General features: G+C 47.0%; 1 protein-coding gene across 2 annotated transcripts in view; it reads left to right on the forward strand.

Moving 5' to 3' along the window:
- Npas2 (neuronal PAS domain protein 2) overlaps nt 1–12,753 on the forward strand; it is a 169,539-nt gene that overhangs the window by 96,325 nt on the left and 60,461 nt on the right. For both annotated transcript variants that reach the window (XM_011238452.3, NM_008719.2), the window contains exons 4-5: nt 2,661–2,752; nt 10,618–10,707. In XM_011238452.3, the coding sequence (XP_011236754.1) occupies nt 2,661–2,752; nt 10,618–10,707 (182 nt within the window). The remainder of the gene's footprint in view (nt 1–2,660; nt 2,753–10,617; nt 10,708–12,753) is intronic.

The raw sequence follows: 12,753 nt of genomic DNA on the forward strand, positions 1-12,753 counted from the left end.
CTAATTTGGAGGCCATGGAGGGTGCTGCTTACTGGCTTGCTCCTCATGGCTTGCTCAGCCTACTTTCTTAAAGAACCCAGGGATAGAACCACCCACAGTGGTCTGATAACTCCCTTATCAATCACTCAGGGAACCTCAGTTGAGAAAATACCTTCATGAGATCTGACTGTAAAGCATTTTCTTCACTAGTGATTGATAGGTGGTGGACAGCCCATTGTTCATAGAGCCATCCCCGGGCTGGTGGTCCTGTGTACTATAAGAAAGCAGGCTGAGTAGGCCAATGTTGAGCAGCATCCCTCCATGGCCTCTGCATCAGTTCCCACCTCCAGGTTTCTGCCCTGCTTGAGTTCCTTTCCTGACCTCCTTCAGTGATGAACAATGATATGGAAGTACAAGCCAACTAAACCCTTTCCTCCGAGCTTGCTTTGTGATGATGGTGTTTCATCACAACAATAGAAACCCTAACTAAGACAGTTAAAATAAATGTTGGACAGTGCAGTTTTGTCTAACAATAACAGCAGCATGTCCTTCCAGACTCTTCCACGAAGAGCTTGAGGGATTGAGGGGATGAGTCTGTCTCATGCTTAACTCATGTGCTTCACATCCTCTTTCTTCACTTGTAACCACATACCACTGAGTCTATTCAGACTCACTCAAATACAGGATTCTCCCTCTCCCTCCCCCTCCCCCTCCCCTCTCTCTCCCCCTTCCCCTCCCCCTCCCTCTCCCTCTCCCCCTCTCTCTCTCCCTCTCCCCCTCCCCTCTCCCTCTCCCCCTTCCCCTCCCCCTCCCCTCTCTCTCTCCCTCTCCCCTCTTCCCTCTCCCCCTCCCCTCTCTCTCTCCCCCTCCCCTCTTCCCTCTCCCCCTCCCTCTCCCTCTCCCTTCTCCCTCTCCCCTCTCCATGAGAGAGAGATTGCCAAAACCATGGGCATAGGACTTGGAGTGTTGATTATTGGCAGTGATTGTCTGGCATGTGTGGGACCCTGGGTTTAAGGTTTAGCACTTAAAATAAAGGATGATGGGAAGAAAGCCTTGAAATCTGTTCCAAATACAGTGGGCAGTTTCTCTGTCTGAACGACTTGCTCCCTTCTGCAAGTTGTTCAATAGACTTAGTTTGGTGGTGGTGGTGGTGGTGGTGATGGTGGTGGTTTTTTTGTTTTGTTTTGTTTTGGGTTTTTTTTTGGGGGGGGGGTGTTTCAAGACAGGGTTTCTCTGTGCAGTCCTGGCTGTCCTGGAACTCACTCTGTAGACCAGGCTGGCCTCAAACTCAGAAATCCACCTGCCTCTGCCTCCCAAGTGCTGGGATTAAAGGTATACGCCACCACTGCCCGGCTCAGACTTAGTTTTATTCTCTGAGGTATAAATGGTATATTCTTAAATTTTTAACATAGGTAGGGGAAATGTTGGTTTAAGATAGAGGATAGGGGCTGGAGAGATGGCTCGATGGTTAAGAGCACTGACTACTTTTCCAGAAGGTCCTGAGTTTAATTCTCAGCAACCACATGGTGGCTCACAACCATCTGTAATGGGATCTGATGCCCTCTTCTGGTGTGTCTGAAGACAGCTACAGTGTACTCATATAAATAAATTTTTGAAAGTGATAGAGGGTAAATAAGAAAAAAAAAGACATGCTATCATGTTTACAGTGTCTATGGTAACACTGAGGTAATTTAATAATAAAACAAAATTGCTAAGTGCAGAGAGGATATTTTAAGAGTCCCGCGTAGGTCAGTGACCACTCGATTGTCAGATGTGAGTGATATCCTAATGTCATGATTATGACAGAGAACAGGTAAACGACAGATTAATAAGGACAACCACCAAAGTCTTAAGAAAAGCAAATTCAGATCTTGAAAGCAGCTCAGGGGACTCGGGGAGCAGAAGTAAAGTAGTCCAGCGCCTCCCTAGCAGGTAAGAGGCGATGCTGAGTGTCCCTGTAGCTGTTGTTTCTCAGAACGATTGAGAGGGTGGGAACTGAACTCCCACCAGCATGGAACAGTGGGCCTGTTTACTGTGAGCCTAAGGCATTTCTGGAAGTTGCTGTTGTTACTGCTGCTGTTGCTGTTGTTGTTTGGAAGTGCTGGGAATAGAACCCAGGATGACACACAGAGGTAGGAAGCTCACACCCTCTACCTGTGAGCTCTACCGCCCCGCCCTTGGAATTTTGAGAATCCTAGATTCCTGAAGTGTTTTCACCTTGCTTTAACCTTGTAACTTGAGGAGATACTAACAGGCCAGTCTTTGTTCCTTCCCTTGTGGGTGCTGCTGCCTGGTTCTAGCTGTTTTTGCTTTGCCCCGAGAGAGTCTGGGCAGTGGGCTGTCCTCTCCATATGCTCACAATGGGATGGTCTCTTCTCTGCACCCTCCTTAAAGGCTACAACAGCATCAAAAGTGTTTTTCAGCCTATCATACCCACAGTCCTCGGAGTTGGAAATCAAGGAGAGCATGTCCCACAGTCCTCGGAGTTGGAAATCAAGGAGAGCTTGTCCCACAGTCCTCGGAGTTGGAAATCAAGGAGAGCTTGTCCCTTGCTTTCCTTAATTAAAGATTTACACAAAATAATTCCAGATCTGAGGTTCCCTGAATTCCAGATCTGAGGTACCCTGAATATGAAACCTTATGTATACTTTTCTCCTGTTTCTCGTTTGTTTGTTTTTTAGAAGTCTCAGCACAAACAGAAATCTGTGACATCCAGCAGGACTGGAAGCCATCATTCCTCAGTAACGAAGAATTCACCCAGCTGATGTTGGAGGTAAGGCGCACTTCTTCAAGTTAGATTAAGGCTGGGGTGTAGTGGGGAATGAATTGGCGGGGCATGTAGCAAGCATACACAGCGCTCTGGGTTCAGATCCCCAGCACCACATGAAACCAGGCATGGTGGCTGAGGCTGAAGAATCAGAAGTTCAAGGCCATACTCTGCTACATAGCAAGTTTTAGACCCACCCACGAGATGCATGGCCTTGTCTGAAAAAAAGCAGCAACAGCAAACGAAAACAAAGAACAAAAAAAGGAAATAGTTCAGTCAGTAAAGCGCTTGCCTCATAGGCATGAGGACTTGATGTAGTCCCCAGAACCCACATTTTTAAGAAAGCATGCATAGTGACACACATTCCTAAGTCCAGCACTTGAGAGAAGAGACGGGCAGATCTGTGGGACCAGCTGCCTAGTCAGCCAGCCTCATCTATGTTGTAAGCCCTGGGACAAAAGAGAAACCCTGTCTCAAACCAAAAATCAAAATGGGTAGCTTCACACACATGGACATGTGATCATACACATGCACATATATTTACACACAGAAGTAAACATCCACTCACACATGAATATGTATGTACTCACAGGTGCAGACACACATATGCACTTGAACATGCAATCACATACATAGACATTCACATATAGCCACCCACACATGTTCTTAATAGATTAAAGGGTTTAGTAAGTTAGAAATTAAAATGTAACCATGTATTCCTGTTAGCTCTCATGCCCAAGGAAAGCAGCTGTTCATGGCCCTGGAAATCAGCCCCAGGACAGATGCCAGCCTGTGTTCTGCCTGCTATAGTTTATACTTTGACTACTGAGTAGGGCTACCTGAGCAAGAATTCCCAAGCTGGATCCGCTGCCTCAGTGACTATAGGACAGGCCCCATTAGTGACCTCCCAAAAAGGGCATAGAACATGAACCAGGGGTCAGTGGCGGCAGTTGTGGGAGATGAGGAATAGAAGATCATGGCAGACTGAAGCCCCTCTTTAGAATGCAGAGGTTGCAATATTTTCTCTTTAGTAGATGCACATTAGGAAGCAGGTCTTTGAACATTACACTTTAGGCCTGAGCTCACTGTACATAAACGTTATGCAGGTGTCAGCCACAGTGACCTGTGCCTTCCACACTGACCCCACCCTTTCTGTGCTATGATGGTTGAGTTCCTTCTCCTGCAGCACTGAGCTGAGGGGTGTGGGGAGAGAGAGGCTGATGATGAGCTAATAACCTCCATCGGTATCCTTGGAACATTTGCCTATGGGTGTAAGTCCTCAGGACAGACCACATCTCTACAAAAGCCCTAGTGGGTACTCTGACCCCAGACTTGAGTTTACTGCAGGAGTTTGCCTACCCCCATGAAGACTGACCAGTCAGATGTGACTTGACAGAAAAGTCCAACAAAGGGAAGCTTATCCTGCCATGTGACCATGACGTCTGGCTCCCAGCTGAGGCTTCCGAGGGTAGCTTCCTAGGATAAGTCTTTCTATAGCTCATCTGGGTGCCTATATAAGACTGATGTAAACTTCAATTTCCATAGATTAACTATGCAGAAAACAGAAAGTACTGGAATAAGAAAATGCCAGAATAAAGATGTCTAAATATTATGAAACATAAATGCATTAATGAACATTTGCAGCAGATGAAAGCTACTTAACTCTACATGGGAACTATATTTAAAGAAAATACAGAACTTTCTGCAGAAGCAATGTATTTTAAGTATGTTAAATTTAAAGCAGCTTATGAAATATAATGTTAATTTGTTGCATCATTATGCCGCCTTACAGGCATCAGTTTGTCTTTTAATTCCATGAGAAAGGAGTTAAAAACATATAACCCTCTGGAACCAGCCACTTTTTAAGAGCTTGCTAGCACAACCTGTTTTGCTTTATCCAGTGAGTTTCAACGTATCTAAAGGATTTTACTGGCCGGGCGTGGTGGCACACGCCTTTAATCCAAGCATTTGGGAGGCAGAGGCAGGTGGATTTCTGATTTCAAGGCCAGCCTGCTCTACAGAGTGAGTTCTAGGACAGCCAAGGCTACACAGAGAAACCCTGTCTCGAAAAAATAAATAAACAAACAAATAAATAAATAAATAAATAAAGAATTTTATAGTATAAGGTTTCTATGAAGTTTTAAACATGTTGATAACTTTATGGCTTGGATCTGGAACCACCCTGTCCGTTCAGCCCTGGACAACCAAAGGCAGCTGGGAGCTGAAAGGCTACTGGCTAGTGCTTGGCTCTGGCTATGCTAAGCTTGTCTCCCAGCCTGTTGCCCTTCAGTAGACACAGCCTGGGAATGAGTCAGCAGTACCTTCTGCTTTCTCCCCTTCGTGGTCCAAACCCCACAATGTGGCCCCTTGGATGACTTATAGTTTTCACAGCGCAACTTATTCCTAGTGTTTGTTCCATCCCTGTTGGGCATCCTCCTCTTTTGGAGAGCATGCCTTTGATGGTTTGTATATGCTCAGCCCAGGGTGTGGCACTATTAGGAGATGTGGCCTTGTTTGAATAGGTGTAGGCATGGGCTATAAGAACCTCAGCCTAGCCACCTGGAAACCAGTATTCTGCTAACAGCCTTCAGATCAAAATGTAGAACTCTCAGCTCCTCTTGCACCATGCCTGCCTAGATGCTGCCATCCTCCCACCTTGATGATGATGGACTGAACCTCTGAAACTGTAAGCCAGACCCAATTAAATATTGTCCTTTATAAGACTTGCCTTGGTCATGGTGTCTGTTCACAGCAGTAAAACCCTAAGACAATGCCCTTCCAGGATTGGTAAGCCACCATCTGGGTACTGAGAACCAAACCCAGGTTCTCTGCAAGAACAAGTGCTTTAACCTGCTGCGCTATCTCCCCAGTCCCATAAGGGAGGGGAAGCTCTTGCTGGCCAGAGTTTGGGGAATTAAAGGTCTTCCTGCATGCTTTTCAGGAAGCTTCAGAAGTCTTTTCTCTTAACCCTCGCACTGTCCCAGAGAACACAAAGAATATTCCATCAAAATTAGGAGTGTGTAGGTAGGGAGGTCTTGTATCTCTGTAATATGCAGTGAGGGGAAGCATCAAGGACTTGTAGAAATCCCCTCCCTCTATGGATAGGGTGTGTAGCGGTTCTGTCGCATCCCACACAGTGGGATTTCCAGAGCCATGGCAAGGATTGCTGACACAGACTCAATTTGGGTCTTATATGCTTTGGAATATTCCCAGGGAGCAAGGGAAGGGCATCTCACACCAATGAGTACCTTCAGTTTTGTGACACCCACATGCTTGACAGACCTAAGAAGGACATGGGCTCACTGTACAAAAACAAACGAATAAATAGGAAGGAAGGAAGGAAGGAAGGAAGGAAGGAAGGAAGGAAGGAATAAAAAAGAGCAGGTTGTTCAACTTCTACTTTCCCTAGCCTTCCACTGTTTCCAAAGAGGCCCCTCTGACATCATGAGGCTGCCCCTGCAGCTTAGAGACATTCATCTACAAGAGGGCTGCAGAGAGCCTGGGGGAAAGTGGGAAGAGCAAAGGCTGGAGAGAGGAGGGCTTGGGATGAAGCAAGACTGCTGGGTAGGTCCTAATTCACAGCCAGCTAGAAGCAAGAAGTCCTGGGGTACTATAGCACCATAGGGTGACTGCCGTACAATAGTGTGCTGTGGGTTACAAGAAGTGGATAGAAAGATTTCAAACGTCTTCATCATAAGGAGATGATAAAGGTTTTAGAGGCAGATATCTCTAACCTGACTTAAATATTACATTCCCTACACACATACCAAATATGCCATGGTACACCAGGGACAGGTACAATTTTATGTTTTTATATACCAGTTAAAATAAAGCTAGTTCAGGACTGCGGCTGTAGCTCAGTCACATGACCCAAACCGTGGAGTTGAGGTTGCATTGACAAAATAAATTGAAAATTTAAAAAGAAAAACGATTTAGAAGAATAGTTGGGGGGCTAAAGTCACCAGACTTTGCTCTTTTTTTTTTTCACCATGACTCACAAATCTAACCCAAGAGCATTTCAGTGTCAGAGCGGCAGGCATCGCACACTTAATCATTCTTTGATGCCCTGTATGTTGTGGGATATTTTTCATCATCCCCTGCCTCTACTCACTAGATACTATTGTCAAACTCCAGCAGTAACAGCCCCAAATGTCCACAGACATTGCCAGACATCCCAAGGTTGAGACCCACTGAGGTAACTCGAAAGGATGTGATTCGCTTAAGAGATGCACTGTGCATTTGTGAAACACATGAAACTCAAGAAGAATGAAGACCAAAGTTTGGACACTTTGCCCCTTCTTAGAATTGGGAACAAAACACCTATGAAAGGAGTTACAGAGACAAAGTTTGGAGCTGAGATGAAAGGATGGACCATCTAGAGACTGCCATATCCGGAGATCCATCCCATAATCAGCTTCCAAACGCTGACACCATTGCATACACTAGCAAGATTTTGCTGAAAGGACCCAGATATAGCTGTCTCTTGTGAGACTATGCCGGGGCCTAGCAAACACAGAAGTGGATGCTCACAGTCAGCTATTGGATGGATCACAGGGCCCCCAATGGAGGAGCTAGAGAAAGTACCCAAGGAGCTGGGGGGATCTGCAACCCTATAGGTGGATCAACAACATTATGAACTAACCAGTACCCCCCGGAGCTCGTGTCTCTAGCTGCATATGAATCAGAAGATGGCCTAGTAGGCCATCAGTTGAAAGAGAGGCCCATTGGTCGTGCAAACTTTATATGCCTCAGTACAGGGGAACGCCAGGGCCAAGAAGTGGGAGTGGGTGGGGGGAGGGAGGGGGTAGGGGAGTGTGTGGGGGCCTTTTGGGATAGCATTGGAAACGTAAATGAAATAAATACCTAATTTAAAAAAAGAGATGCACTGTACAAAAACCAACTCAATGTGAAACAAAGACCTTTGGAAAGACCTGTAACACTCGAGGGAAAGTCTCGTGATAGAGGCAGAGGCAAGAACTCCTGAAAACACAGCACCAGCATCAGAAACATCTTTAAGCACTCGTAAGTGAGACGACATAGCACTTAAAGCCTCTGCAGGCTGAAGAAGCTATCTGCAAAGAGAACACAGAACCTACCAGATGGGCAAAGACTCCCATCAGCTGTCCCTCAGGCAGGAGGTTAAAGTCTAGAATATATAAAGAACTACAGAAATCAAACACCAAAAAAATAAAAAATAAAAAAAGCCCTCCAATCAACAGACAGTTTTCAAAAGAAGAAACACGACTGGCCAATAAATATTTCTTAAGGCCTTAGCCATCAGGGAAACGCAAACTACAACTTCTTTAAGATTCTGTCTCACCCTACTCAGAATGGCTTTACATCAATAAAACAAATGATGGAGGCAGGGGTGGGGGTAAAGAGGTGGTCATGTAACTCACATCCTGCATACCAGACGAGCCTCCTGTGTCCACCGAACTTCATCTTACTGTCACCACATGCAAACTCAAGGCCCAGGCCAGCCTGTTATGTCCACACTAGACATAATCAATAAAAGAAACCAGCATGCCCAGGTCTCATTCCAAAAACACAAAGAGTGTAAAAGATGAAGACAGTAAGTCCTACCTCAAGTCCAACCAATCCTCTACAGTAACCTCCGATGAGAATCTCCAATGTGAACCCGGAGCCTGCAGGATTTGAAAACTGAATTCAATAAAGAGAAACATCGAAGGGAGGTAAAGCTGAAACGAAGACGGAACAGAAAAACCTGGCAACCCAATAAGAAGCTCACGGGAAAGTCCCGCAAGTAGAACGGATCAAAGAGAAGACAGAATATCTGAACTTGAAGATAGAGGAATCACAGCACATGAGCAAAGATATGGGGGGAGTTAAAACACAGGAAAGGAATGCATGAGGAATGAGGGACACCGTGGAAAACCAAACCTTTTGATTACAGGCAGAAGGAAACTTTCCAAAAGTAAGGAAAGACATACCCATACAGATACGCACAGAGTGCAAAACAAGAAAGGCCAGAAAAGAAAATCCCTGTGGCATATCATACTTAAACCACTAAATACAGAGCAAAGAGCCCTGAAAGGGGCAAGGGAAAATACAGCCACAGCCACACTTGGTGCACTGTCCTGGCCTCTGCTGTCCCACACTTAGGCACACCCTCCTGACTGCACGGAAGGAATACCCCTTTATGGGAGTAGATTCTCAGCAGCGCCTTCATAGGATCTAGGAAAAGGGCGTGTAGAATGTTTCCAGAACCTTCGAAGCTCTGCTTCGCCCCCTCCGCAAAATGAGAAACAGATTTAGAAAAGATGCTGTTTCAAAGACGTGGTCGGTGCGACAGCAGTGGCAAGCTTCCCGTGGACATCCACCGGAGCCTAGGTAGCGTTCCCTCAAAGATTTATGTTCTAGTGAGACGAGCCCTGTTTCCATTCACTCCGTCTCACCAGACTCCCCGATAGCCAGTTGCCGGTGTGACCCCTTCTTTGCTGAATGACGTCCATAGGCGTAGTTTTAGAAATCAACTTTGAGTTGTTGAAAGCATTATAAACACCCACAATTGAATCTCAATACATTTAAAAACTGAACCTCTACCCTGTGAAAGAGTGCAGTCTACAGCTATCTACTCACAGCCAAGGAAGGGCACCTACCGCACAGTATAGGCGCTTTTGCATGCATGCAATTTTTAGACATTTGGAAACCCCTGTGCCCAGGGGAGTTAGTTACAAAGCCCCCACTCCCGCCCAGCCTTGAAGAACACAGTGAATGTTCCTTTTGGAGCGGGTAGGGGTCAGAAACAAGTTTCCCTATCCTGGCCACCTCAGCCTCCCAAGTGCTAGGATTACAGCCTAATAGCACCGCAGTGCCCTATGTAAATAGGAGTAAAGTATAGCTAGAAGGGACTGAATGTGTGAGCTAAGAACTTCACACTCTTCGCCCGTGTGCTGATTCCTCTATCTTCAATGTGACAATGGATGTGGACCATGGATGAGATGTGGATGTCTGTCACATCCAGCCAGGCTCCAGCGATGGACCTGACTGGGCCAGCAAAGGAATGAGGAAAAGACACAAGAGACATGCGGAGAGAAAAACTGGGATTGGGTGGACCGGACTCTCTGATGGAGAAGCCGTAGCACCCCGTTTTATTATACAGTTGAGTGGGGGTGGGATTATTGCACACAGCTGAACAAAGAGGCAAGTTTAGCTAATCTTGGTAGGAGCAGTCTCTGTAGGGGAGCTGTCTTCAAGCCTTGAACACCCATTCAGAGTGGGGCTGTGGCTGCAGCGGACCTTTTCTACATGTACTATCTGTGCATGGATGAGAGGGGAGGCTTTGCCTATCTCTGCCAACTGCACATGCTCACTCAGGCCCTCGCTCACTCAGGAATTCCTCCCCTTCCCACAGAGGTCTGCTTTGGCCTTCGGGCATATGTTTCTCTTTGTAAGGCATCTCTTTCTCTATACCTTGCAGTAAACGTTTACTCCTGGGTTCACAGTGATCTCGGGTGGGGTGGGGTGGGGCAGGGGCTGGGGACTGTAGCACGCATGCTGCTGGTGCCTTTGAGTGGTAATGATTGGTCTTTCTGATTCATCTCAGTTGTGCGACTGCCATTAAACCTACGTAAGCAGTTTCTACGGCTGCATTTCTTTTTATGATTCCAACAGGTCAGCTTTACCACTGAGCCCACAGCGCTTTTTTCTTGCCTGAGCTGAACAGATTGTGTGCAGAGTCAGCCAGTGTGTGAGGCAGGGAAGCGCTGTGAGGTTATTCATGGAGATGGTCTGAAGATTACAAAACAAAGTCAGCATCACACGGGAAAAAAAAATGAATCCTTCGCTTTAGTGTCATGCTCCTTCATAAAATTGTCCCTAAGCAGCTCTCAAATGTTGCATTTCCCCAGGCATTAGATGGCTTCGTCATCGTCGTGACAACAGACGGCAGCATCATCTATGTGTCCGACAGTATCACACCTCTCCTTGGACATTTACCGGTGAGTTTCTGCTCCAGCGGCCTTGGCCTGTGCATGATTTAATATTTCCTGGACAGGCATGCAGGAGTGCTGCAGGTATGGGGGAGCTACGTGTGAGGAGGAGGTACATGGAGGCTTAAAGAGTGTCCAAGTTCTGCAGAACCAAACCAACCCAAGGTCAAGGTCCTGCGGCAGATGAAAGGCAGGAGAAGGCATATATCACCCTGAAACAGGCATGGAGCTGTGATCTCAATGGGTCCAGGGCCAAAGTCAGGATGGGACTCCCATGAGTTTCTCAGTGCTGTTAGCAGAGCTCAGAGGGCAGCAGATGTTCCTGGTCAACTGAGAGTTGATAAAGGAAGGGGAAACAGATGGCCCATGCAGAATATGGTTTGGAGCTCACGGGAGAGATGTATGAGATTGCAAGTAAGTTATAACACCAATCACACTGAGCGCTTCTCAGCCGCCATGTTTCATGGCAGTTGAAACATTGTAGCAAGACACAGTTGGATCAGTATTGTGAGGGCCTTGGGGAATAAGTAGGTACTGCCCAGGTGGGGAGAAGAGGGCCAGATCTGTGCCCCTGGGGTGAGGGTGGGACCCTCTGTTCCTCCTCCCCGACTTCATCCTTTTTTCCTGCCTTTTTCCTCCCTCCTCTCTATAAGCTTTGATAGCTCCCTAGTAACAGTAGTTCAGCATGAAGTCACTTGCAGGTCTACACCAGGCTAGAAGAAGGCCCACCCTTAAGGAAAACTCAAGCCTTTGCCCAGCGACCCATTTCTTGCCTCGCCATTATTGGCTCCCACAGAACTTGGCCAGGAAGGACAGAACCACTAGGAGTGATGCTTATTAGTGGCGGATAAACACCCTCTCTTCTTGGTCCTCCGAGTCAGTCTGGCAGAACCAACCACCCCACTCCCAACCCTTGCGATCAAAAGGTTAGGCTTCCAGTTTATGTGACAAGAAAGGTAGCAGCTTGCCCTGGATTAAGCCAAGGGAAATCCTGGGTCAGCATGATGCTAGAAAACTGTGGCCCTTTCTTCATAGCTGTGCCAGGTCAGGAGGCAGCATGACCTTACTCCACCAGCAGCTTCTGTCTGTCTTGTGGTGAAAAGCCCCACTCTGCTGGTGGCTCAGGGTTTCTTCTACACCGTCCTGGCCTATTAGTTCCTTGGAAGGACATCTCCCAGCCCATTGCTTTTGAAGATGGTCTGTATTCCTACAGAACTATCACTGCTTGAGTTCTTCTGCTGTTCCAGCATCTTAGGTCTGAAAGGCACTTTTGACCTTTCCGGGTGGGTACCTTCCCACTGCATCATGGGAATCACTGTTCCCTGAGGCCAGGGTGGGACAGGCATGTGGGTGTTTCTTCTTGAGACAGCTGTTGGAAGAGGTTTCTTTTGGTCGTAAAGGGTGCCAAGGTGCACCCACACCTTGCTCTTTGTCTCAGTGCGGAGGACGGTGCTGATGCAGAAGTGACCACGCTTTCTTCATCATGGCTTCTTGCGGCTCATCTAAGGATAACTGAGGAGAGAGGGGGAGATGAGGTGTCTCTTTGGGGAGAGCTTCTGTCTTGCTTTGAGTGGAAAAGAGTGCGCAGCAATGGGCCCTAACCAAAACCAACCAAGAGTGACCTGCTTTCTGGCTGAGAAGGAGGGACAGAGTCCAGAGCTGTTTGGGTAAACTCTCTTCTGCTTTACGCTCCCATGAGTATCTGATGACCCAGTTGCTATATGTGGCAGAGGGAACTTAGGAAGTAATTTTCCTGGCTCGAAATTTTGGAGCCATTCGGGTCCACCTTGCGAAATCATGTTCTAACTGGAAGGACCCGGGATGGCTTCACCCTCACTTGGTCGTGCCAGACCCTTGTGTGTGTGGTTACTAGGTGACCACCTGTAGACTAGACTCACACCTTGACACACACACAGCAAGGCCCCAGTAGGGCTAAGCCCCCTGGATGGGTGGTCTGAAAGAGTTATGGTTAGCTTCTGGTCTCTGGCTTTCCAGGGGTGGACAAGAGGGTTTTTTTGTTTTTGTTTTTGTTTTTGTTTTTTTTTTAATTAGGTA

This window comes from Mus musculus, chromosome 1 (genome assembly GCF_000001635.26).
Source record: "Mus musculus strain C57BL/6J chromosome 1, GRCm38.p6 C57BL/6J".
Lineage (NCBI taxonomy): Eukaryota > Metazoa > Chordata > Mammalia > Rodentia > Muridae > Mus > Mus musculus.